This window comes from Lepidothrix coronata, unplaced genomic scaffold (assembly GCF_001604755.1).
Source record: "Lepidothrix coronata isolate B3197 unplaced genomic scaffold, Lepidothrix_coronata-1.0 Scaffold241, whole genome shotgun sequence".
Lineage (NCBI taxonomy): Eukaryota > Metazoa > Chordata > Aves > Passeriformes > Pipridae > Lepidothrix > Lepidothrix coronata.
In genome coordinates, this window is record NW_016690421.1 from 272773 (window position 1) to 283832 (window position 11060).

The 11060-nt window shown below is 37.9% G+C and overlaps 1 protein-coding gene across 27 annotated transcripts in view; it reads left to right on the forward strand.

Moving 5' to 3' along the window:
- KHDRBS2 (KH RNA binding domain containing, signal transduction associated 2) overlaps nt 1–11060 on the forward strand; it is a 366714-nt gene that overhangs the window by 109660 nt on the left and 245994 nt on the right. For all 27 annotated transcript variants that reach the window (XR_001877975.1, XR_001877992.1, XR_001877982.1 and 24 more), the window contains one exon: nt 7788–7904. Coding sequence is in view for 2 of the 27 variants with exons in the window: in XM_017834828.1 (XP_017690317.1) it covers nt 7788–7904 (117 nt within the window). In the remaining 25 variants the exon portion in view is untranslated. The remainder of the gene's footprint in view (nt 1–7787; nt 7905–11060) is intronic.

Here is an 11060-nt window from a genome sequence, read left to right on the forward strand (position 1 = left end):
GGAGGCTTTGTGTTCTGAAGAATCCTCTTCCTCTTAATTCAATGAAATATGACTTCAATATGATGGAAAAATTGTGTTTAGCTCAGCATACTCTGAAGTTTTTAAAAATACTGCTCTCCTTGCAGTTTTCCATTGAGGAGCAGTCAGCCATCAAAGAACCTCCCAACTCTTTAGAGGCAGGGGTCGGCATCAGTCATAACCTCTGACTGGCAACTAGTTTGCTAACATCTGTAACCGCTCCCCAGCATGGGCAAAAGAAACCTGAGAACCATTCCTGTTTTCTCTCAGTCTCCCCCACTGTCCCAACTGGACTGGCCAAATAGGGATAACCTTAGGAAAAAGCAGTTTAATCCAAGATGCAGAATAAGAAAGACAAAAGCCAAGGATAAAATGTGACATAGAATCACTGAATGGTTTGGGTTGGAAGGGACCTTAAAGATCACCTAGTTCCAGGCCCCTGCTGGGGGCAGGAGCACCTTCCACTAGACCAGGTTGCGCAGAGCCCCGTCCAGCCTGGCCTTGAACATTAGGATCCTCTTTGTCATTTCTGAGTTGAAAAAGGAGGGTCGAGCATGGTCTTTCTGTCAGCAGAACCTGTTGCTGCTGTGCTTACTTCAGTAATACCCTTTTTGATAAGATTGCAGTGATTTTAATGGCAGTACTTTCAGCAGTCACTTCCTCACAATCGAAATAAGCAATAATAGCTATATACTTTCAATAAGACCTGGTTTGTTTGGGTTTTTTTTTTGATACTTGACAGCTCTTCAGGGTCAAGATCATGTCTTCCTGTATATATATGCAGTGTCTGGTGGAATGAGTCTCTGGATACTTCTGCAATTAAATAATCATGGCTAGGCTTCGCAAACGAAGATTTGGGAATTAAATAATAAACTGCTTGCAATTAACAACTAGTTAATTGCAGATTTAAGAAAGATCCACGACTTTAATTGGTTCCTTGGCTTTTCCTCAGTTACCTCACATCAGACATAAAAAAAACAGAATCACTAAAAAATAAAATGCTTGGGTGTATGACAGATTAGCAGATTATAATAAATAACCCTGCAAATGAACGTATTAGAGAAATAGCCATTCAGATTTTCCTAACTTAAGAAAGTTTAACTGAATAAGGTTATATTGACACCAATTCATTTTTTTTAATCAGAAAATTTATTTTAATTTTCTGGCTCACTTAAATTGCTTTATTTGAATGCCACAACTCGTTACCAAAATTCTGACCGAAAACTGCTAAAAATGAAAAGTGAGGAGATATTTTTCCTATCTCAGTGTGGACTTATATCTGGAAGATTTTTATGTGGAGTTGCTGACCATCTGTTTCATGGAGTTATGCCAAAAATATATTTTCACTGTAGATTTAGATGCTTGCTATGAGCTAGTAAATAGCCAGACGAGTATTGCAGCATCTTCTTCAAGAACACCACAAATATGAGCTCCCAGCACTTTTCAAGCTAAAAAAAGGTGTAATAAAAAAAGATTATTTCTTAAGTAAATCTTCTAGTCACAGTAGTTTTAATAATTCTAACTTTGTTAATCAGATTTAATTTATTCTAGAAATGCTTGCATTGATTTAAACCAGAAATTAATTTGGCCTGGGGTTTTCAAGAATCTGTATTTTACCTTTGAGCGTCTAATTTTGAGTCAATTTTTCTCCCCACAGCCTGGCATTGGGTTATTGTTCAAAGCATAACAAAGAGGTGAGACCCATGTCTCCTGACATGCCTTGCTAAAGTACAGCCCTGCAAAGTTCAGTCCTACCAAACAGGTGTCTTGGAAGCTCTTCTCCAGAAACAGCAAACATCACATCACTGCTGTAATAAAAATAATGTTGCATCCTTATCTGGAACACTAAGTAGGTTTTGCAAAAGCCAAAAAGTACTGGATATTGAATGTGGTAAGCAGCTACATATAGAGGGAGACAAATTTGAACTTTGCAGAATCTGCTGAGCAATAGAATAGAGTAGAATAGAATAGAATAGAATAGGAATGGAATAGAATAGAATAGAATAGAATAGAATAGAATAGAACAGTTCCAGTTGGAAGGGACCTACAGTGCTCAGTCTAAATGCCTAAACAACTCAGGGCTGAGCAAAAGTTAAAGCATGTTATTACAGGCATTGTCATGCTTACAAAATGCTGACAAGAGTAAAATTTGCATTCATAGTCATCCAGTACTGCCTTAAAATGAAGGGAAGTCCTTTGTGCATATCAAAAGATGAGGTACTTTAAAAATAAATGCTGTTCTAAATTAAATGAACTGTCAGAAGTCCTAGAAAAGGACTAGAAGAAAACTAATTTATAAGCAGGTCTCAATCGTTAAGGTTTTATTCAGGAGTGAATATTTTTGTCTCCTCCCCTTTCCTTTAGAACAGGGCTGAATTTAGAAAGATTCCTCCCCAACTCACCCACCCGTGCTCCTTCCCATGAATAAGGAAGGGATTTTATGAGGATAAGTAGCTCTGAAAATGGAATGACACTTTGTCTCCCCATGAAGGAACTGATAGCAATGGTGAATAGAACACACTGAGAAATTACAAACCTGTTTCATGTTGTCAAGCCTGGCCTATTTCTGTTTTGCTGCTTCTAGAAGAAATTAATTTCTTCTCCTACTTCAGGGCTTTGTTCTGCTTTATCTTACAGCTAGAAACATTTGTCTTATCCCACTCCCTATCTATCTAGGTTTTTTACTGTTATGAACACTGATCTGTGTATAAAACAGAAACAGTCACTGACACAAATGCTTTTTTTGAATGGTAAATATATTCCTTGTTTCTGCTTATAAAACCCTATTAAATTCGTGTTTATAAATAAGAAATGTTACAGTTGTAGTAGACATATATTTGGGCTACATCAAACAGGGAAGCAAATACTCTTCTAAATGTAAACATGCATTTTCTACTAGTCATTGTAGTTAGCTTGAGGCTTGAATGTTAATGCTGTAAACTATGTGTTAGATTTTTTGTACCTATGGTTTGCTGTCCTGAGGTAGTAAAAAATTCTTACTAATATTAAATAGTTTTCAATCTTGAAAGAACAGCAGGTTAGAGCTTTATGTTGCAACATAACAGCTAGTAATATTATTCTTTGCTTAATTGGTTACCAGCACTTTTGCCCCTGTGTGCAAAGGGAGGTAGGGAGAAGGATAAGTGTGCTTTTATGGGGGAGCACTTAATCCTGCTGTGTAGTGGAGTAACTTCTGATGTACTTCTAATGGTGCAATGTGGCCAGGCAGGTAGGACTGTGTGTGTGAGTGTTCTCAGCCTGAGACTGCTGCTGGCTTTGGGGAGCCCCCTGCCAGACACCCCTCACACCCCACCGGACCTTGCCCCCAAGAGTGTCCCAGCTCTTGGGAGGTTCACAGTGTGCCTCGGCGCACATAGGCAGATCAGCACTGCCAGCCCACCTCTGTGATGAGTCTTGCTAGAGAACTGACCATGTCTTTGCTTATTCAAAGGCCAGTTTATGACATACTGAGAATAAAGTGAGTCCCATGTAGACAACCAAGGTAAGGATCAGTGGTTGATTACAATTCTTCGCAGTAAAAGATGAGGTAGTGATGAAAGTCAACAGAGTCAACAGCTTCTATCATCCCAGATGTCTCAGCCCCATTTGTAGCTGTCAGGATGAACTCCTCCCAAGAGGGCTCCAGTGCCAGGTGCTAAGGGCATTTAAGTGCATTTAAGTGCATTTAAGTGCAGCTACAGTTTCTCTAGAGCACAAGTTCACTATCTTTGTTTTTCCCATCCTTCATACAACGCAGACACAGTAGTGAAGCTGTGTCTGTCTTTGATGCCCACTTCAAAGTTGAAGCTCCTGTAGTGCTTGTCTCCTAGACAATTTGCTTTAACATGCCATAGACAGAAGAAACTTTCCCCTGAATTTGCAAGGTGATATTAATCAGATGTTTTGTAAATATCAACTTCAAAATATGCGTGTGTTTTTAATTTCAATTCTGTAGTCATTGAGGGACCACCAAGATGATTAGAGGGATGGACCCCCTCTCATAGAAAAGAGGCTGAGAGAATTGGGTTTGTTCAGCCTGGAAAAAGGAAGGCTTGGGGTTACGTAATTGCAGCCTTCCAGTAGGAAGGGAACCTACAAGAGAGATGTAGAGGGGCTTTTTACAAGGACATGTAGTGACCGAACAAGGAAGAATGGATTCAAACTAAAAGAGAGTAGGTTTAGATTAGATATTAGGATGAAATTCTTTGCTGTGAGGGTCATGAGGCACTGAAACAGGTTGCCCAGAGAAGCAGGGGCTGCCCCATCCTTGGAAATGATCAAGGCCAGACTGGATGGGACTTTGGGCAACCTGGTCTAGTGAGAGGTGTCCCTGCCCATGGCAGGGGTTTGGAACTAGATGGTCTTTAAGATCCCTTCCAACCCAAACAATTCTATAATTCTGCTGATATTGTGACTTCTGAGAGCAACGCTTGACACATATCGAAGGAGGTAGGTTCAAGCATGGCAATGAGAATAAATGCATGTGGCAATCTTCTTGAGGTGCTGCAGAACACTTCAGACTATTACAACATTGTCAGTTGTAGGATATATTTTAAGAACTGGTCAATGCATACATTTTGTTCACAACACAGGTTATAATTAATCTCTAGCATTTCATAAAAACCATATTTACACTGGGAGACAGACTGCCTGTCCTGTGGTCCAGCTTGACAACACCTGGTTAGTTTTAGGGATTCTTTTCTCAGTGTCTTAACCCAGAACAAGTGAGGTCTGTTGATGTGCAGTGTGTTTTATTGCAAGGGGGTTTAATGATGAACAAATCTGTGATTATATATGTATTCATGCATGGAACACAACCCTAAGCTTTTGACTAACATGGGCAGATTTTTATTCTAAGAAATTTCATATAATTAATTCTTAAGACTTCTCCATGTTCTGTATACTTTTTGGGTATCTAAATCCTTGGTTTTAAGTATTCATCCCTAGCATATACAGTTGAACAGAATGTCTCACACTGTCAGTAAGTTTTCTTTGTGTTTAAGCACAAAGCTATCCAGACAGATGGGGGACCCCTGGTGGTCTAGTGGTTAGGATGCAGCACTCTCACCGCTGTGGCCCGGGTTCGATTCCTGGTCAGGGAAACTCCCCCGGGCAGATGGAGCTCGTCAGCCCTGTGAGGCAATCCGTCTAAGAGAAGGTCACTCTAAACAAACCTACGTCCTGAGGACCTCACTGCCACTGTCCAAGCTTGCTCGGCCCCGGCAGATGAACCTTAGGATTAAAGGGTGGGCTCAGTTCAGCGCACACTGTGTCTCACCTAAAAAATCCACTGCGCAGGCTCAAAGGGTAATGACCTTTCCCAAATCTTCGCTCGCGAAGACTGGCCATACACACACATCCAGACAGATGGCAACAGCACAGGTAGCGTAAAGGGAGGAATTTCTATGTTTCCACATGTGCAGTATAATTTCTGGTTATTTCCATATGAATATTAAAAAAAAAAAAGTTTTATGAACAAAACTTTGATGAAGACTGAGAAGCTGGAGTGTTGGCTTTGGGCACCTTTACAGTCTGATTGCTTGTAAGGAGTGAAGTGTGAAAGTAATCAGGATGCAGATAAATCTAGTGAAACTGTGTGTATATATAGGTTGGGGAAGATGTTGGGGAGACTTGACTGTAGTTACTGGAAAGATCTATTGAGCTACATTGTCTGTCAGGTTTTATTTTGCACAGGAGAAGGTTTATTGCACAGTTGTTGACACATGGAGCATCATATGCATTTGATTATAAGTGAAGCATCTCTTGCTTTCTTCTGATCATTTTCTTCTGAAGACATGCATCATCTCTCCCAGACAAATTATAGAAAAATCTAAGAAAATAATGTACAAAATCTTTTTCATAAACCAGGAAGGGTTTCTGCAAGAAGACAGAAAGCCTAGCTCATGTTCATAAACAAGATTGAAAAGTTAAGTCTCCTGTAAAAATATCTAGTATCACAACAGTAACCATATTTTTCAAGTGGAAGTCAGTTTGCTCTCCAGCAATGAAAGCTTTCTGTTAATACTCTGTCTTCTATATATCAGCATTTCTCACCTATCCTCTCCTAATATGACCAGATATTATCCCAGAGACTTAGAGCTACTATTATTTGGAGAAAATTTGTACACATGGCAGAATTGGATTGGAACTGAGATTGCATTATAAGATCTGCAGTTACAGCTGCTGTACCAGGAGTGTGTTTGTGGGCAAGGCTAATCATTAAATGCAGTCAAACTGCCTGAGTTTCCATGTTTTCCTTCACTGTCTCTATACTACCTAGGTTGTGTGTGCATGTGCGTGGCTGTAACTGGAGCCTAAGACTTCCAATAGTAAAATTGGTTCTACTCAGGTCCTTGTCCAGCATATCTTAATAAAAAAAAAGGAATGAGGTTGTATTTCAAATTTCTTACAGTTTGTGCTGTTCACTAAAACTTTCTATTTCTTATGGGCTGGTTTTACCTATATGTGAATATAAAGGATATAATTTTTCACAAGTTATTAAGTCAGATTTACTCTATCAGTAGTTTCAGAGTTTGGGGAGTTTTGTGATTATAGATGGTACTGAGGATAGCCAGTGGTCCCAAACTGACACTGGTAATACCAGGCACAACAGTAGAATGGCTGCTATAGTGCCCTGGCTTTTCTTCAGCTTTAGACAAAACCAAACTAAGAGCAATTCAGTTTTTCAGTTGTAAATAACTGCTTGCTTCCTGATATGTGTTTTGTAGATAGTGGATGAAATGTGAGTGCCTGTCTGCTGTATAATCAATAGAATTAAAATCCCCAGCCACTTATTTCCTGTGAAGTGATTAAAATCCACTTAGTACATAACATAGTTTGTGCTGGCCATACCACTCCTTTGCAGCAATATGTCAAAGTAATGATTAGACAGTTTATGAAGTACTTAAATATAAATGGTCAACATAAATCTTCATAGAGTGTATTTTAATAGTTTTATTCCATTCAGGGAACAAATATAGTCAAGCTTTGGCTGGCCTCCTCATAATTTCCTCCAGACTTACATACCGTTATAGCTCTTTCAGCTTTCAACGGGCAGCTTTTCTTAATACTAAAAGTCATTAAAACAATACAGTAGGACATGGGTTTTGCCTGATTGGTGAAGTATAAGTGGCACAAAAGATTTGGTGTCGTAAGTAGTGGCATCCCCCATTTCTGCATATAAGGGAGTCCCTACAGAGTCCCTTTTGTTCCCTACAGAGGAACAAAAGCTTTGCTCTTTGCTCAGCCATCTCTGAAAAATCTCCATGTACATGGGATATGTCATTTTTGAAATCTTAATTCTATCAATAGTTTAAGTCTACAGTCTGTGATTAAAGTCAAAATTCAGTCCTTGACATTTCTTTCTCAGTCTTTGTTTTATTTTCATACAAAATTTAATAATCAATTTGAAACCAACAACAACTTCTAAGCCAAGTTTTCCCTGGCAGAAGCATAGCTACTATAGTTTGAAGACATAGGATTTGTTGATACCTTGATAGCGACAGCATCTCTAAATCCTACCCCATTTTGAAGAGTTGATAACTTTTATTAAGTCAACAGGTAAATACTTTTACTGTTTTTCACACTAGATAAGAGGATACCTTGGTTCTCCAGTCTTGTATCCCATGAATTAGGCTCAGAGCTAAGTAGAAGTATTTCTTTTTAAGGAAAGTAAACTTTTCTTTTTTAATCCATTTGTTTATAAAGATTTATTAAATTTTTGGAAAATTACCTGTTGGTCTAAAAGAGTTCTCTTATTTGCTTTGTAGTTCAATTTTGTTGGGAAATTGCTTGGACCAAGAGGAAACTCTTTAAAGAGGTTACAAGAAGAAACAGGTGCAAAAATGTCCATCCTGGGAAAAGGATCCATGAGGGATAAAGCTAAGGTACTGTATCTGGATTCTGGTTGCAATTAGTGTTGAAACATATGTTACTTTAGGTTTTATACTTAGACTACCTGTCTACTTAGTAATGACTCAATTAAAAGGCCTATAATAGACTCCGACTCCATGGCTAGTTTGTTTTTTACCAAGTTACATCAATTGCTTAAACATAATTTTTCTCTTACTATGCCAACCTTGCTTAGATCTCCACAGTTGCTATATTACCATTGTTATTTAAATAATTCACCTAAAAGAGAAACCAGCCTAAAGTTCACTTGTTCTGAGAGAAGTCTGTTTTTCCTGAGAAAGTACAGCTTGTATACATTACTGCTGTAATATTGGTATACATAAATAGGTTTTCTCTTTTTTTTTGTTTCTTTAGAGATCAGATTTTTAAAAAATATTGGCTATTTATCCAGGGCATAGTTCTAAAATAAGATTAAAAAGTGTATGTTTTGCTTAAATGTGTATAAAAATACACTGTAGATAAAAAATAAAAAAAAAGCAGTTTTGGAATCACAGCCTGGTTAATGCACCTGAGTAATAATTTGCAGGTAAGTGTTGTTGCCCTTCAGCCACCTCCCCCCACTTTATATACTGAGCATGATGTTGTGTGGTATGGAATACCCCTTTGGCCAGTTTGGGTCCTGGCTGTGCTCCCTCCTGGCTTCTTGTGCAGCTCCTCGCAGGCAGAGCACAGGAAACTGAAAAGTCCTTGACTAAACACTACTTAGCAGCAACCAAAACATTAGTTTGTTATCAATATTACTCTCGTACTAAATCCCAAACACAATAGGGTACCAGCCTCTAGGAAAAAAATTAACTATCCTAGCCCAAACCAGGACATTAAGGAAACTTCATATATATATGATCCAAAGAACAAGTACTATTTGTATTGTGATGTCTTCCTTTACATTCTGTAGAAGCAGTCAACACAGAAATAACGACTGCTAATTTCACTATATTTTAACTGTATATGGCTTTCAGTAATTTTGAGCAGTATTTTGCTTTCCTGTTGCCTCTGTCATTAATTTCTCTAGCTAAAATAATGAAAGCAATAACATGCCAGAATAAAGAAAAAACTAATCAAAATTTTATGGTTGGCATTATTTGGTCTTGGTAATGTGTATCAGCAGTCACATAGGCATTATGAGGTCTCCAATTGCAATATTGAAAAAAAATCCACAAAACAGACAAATTAGGCACATGGAACGTATTTAATTTTTTCAGGGTTTTCTTTGTGACATTGACCACAGTGACAATTCAGTTACAATTATAAAATAAATCTTGAATACTCTACCGATTTTTTTTCCAGGTATTGACAGGAAAAATATTTTAATTACTTCTGGCTAACTTGTGGAATCATAAAAAATGTTTCCCTGGATAAGCGAATGTGCTAAGTAGCAATAATTTGCACCAGTACTACATCTGCCAGCTCTATTCTCAGCCACCCACTCAGATTATTATTGCCAAGAGCAGCAATTGTCCAAACAGAGGAGTGTAAAGATGTTTAAACACACATTATTAGATAGACTAAGTCTTCTGATTTTGAGATTGGTCACTCTTCTGATCATATAATTTGAATTTCGTCTCATGATAATGCAGAGTTCCAGTGTGACTGTTGTTACATTCACTCATGAGTATGTCATCAAAAACATAATTTAGGGTATATTTTTTTCCTCTTCATAGAGTATTTATTCCTTAAGAATAGTCTGAAGTTGAGTATGAACTTCATGGAAACTCATTCATATGAGAGTGGTGTAAAAAATTAAGTTCTAGAGTAAAATGGCATTAAATATAGCAGTCATGAAAGCAACTTTTGTAGAGAAGGGCTTATAAGTGACTTATCTTAATCCAATTTAGACATTACTGACTCAAAAGAAAACAAAATTCCCATGCAATTACAATGAGAGATAGGGATTATCTGATCCATGTACATCATTGTTACCAGTTCTAAGCAAAAAAGTGTGAGAATGATCTTGGGATGGGTAATAATTACAATTAGTGTTTCAGAGAGGCTGTTCTAATTTGAAATACTGGTAAAATGTAGAGAAAATAAGTTTAACTGTGAGCATAAGTAATAGTGTGAATTGCTACATTGCTAAGCAAAATACAACTTACTCTGGTTAAAATGGTTTTCTTGTCATAAAACAAGCCAACTAGTATCATTTTTGCAGTACTTTTTTCCTGATTTAAATGTGAATTACCAAAGTCTGGAGGCTTTTTGCGGTTATTTTGTACCGTATGAGAAATCAGGTTATGTATATTGGCTGATGAATCTTTGTTTTGGAGGAATATTCAATAAAAATCTCTGTCATTTCTCTCTGTAAACTAGAATTTCCTTAAGGCTGAATCGTAATAGTCCCCTCCAGTCCAGTGCAACTGGATGCTGAGCTGCATCAGAGCAGCAGAAACAGAATTTCTGCTGGAAAGTATTAAATACATTTGTGCCCTGAAGCTCTAGAAGCTGAAGTGTTCAAAAAGAACAGATCCACTGATACGAGGCTTTTCAGTGCCAAAATAACAATAGGGAAGTGCTTGGCTCAACAGAGAACCACTCTGACCATAATCAGTAATTTTTGTCATATGAAAGGGCAGTTTCCATGTCTGGGAAGCTGCCTCTGTCAAGGGACATATATCTGCTTTTCAGAATTTCCTTATCTTTTTTTAAAGAAATCTGTGGGTAAATATTAGAGACTAAATTATTTAGGCTGTTCCTTCCAGAGCCACAGGGAATGCTTATTGAGTGACGAGATTTCTGAGTATCCACTGTGCTTACGGTGTGGGAGCAGGACAGATTAATTTGAAAAGGCAATGCAACTTACTTAAAATGTATATTATGAACAGCTCCAATTATGCAAAAAATGCCACAGAGCTAATGTATGTGTCACAGAAAGTTGTGTTAGAAATTATTGAAGAGATGCTGAAGTATAACTGCATCAGTTTTGTGCAATGTCATCTGGGGTATAAGGAAAACTTATGATTCTTCCAGAGTGGCTAATGTGAGTACTTAAAGCTCTGTGCTGAAGTTAATGCCACTTGCTCAACAGAAATTTGGTGTTCCATAACAGGAGAATGATCCTACGGTGTTCTGACAGGAAAGACAAGCACTGTCATGAAATGTGAAAGTCCATCCACTAGGCGTAGCAGATGCTGCTG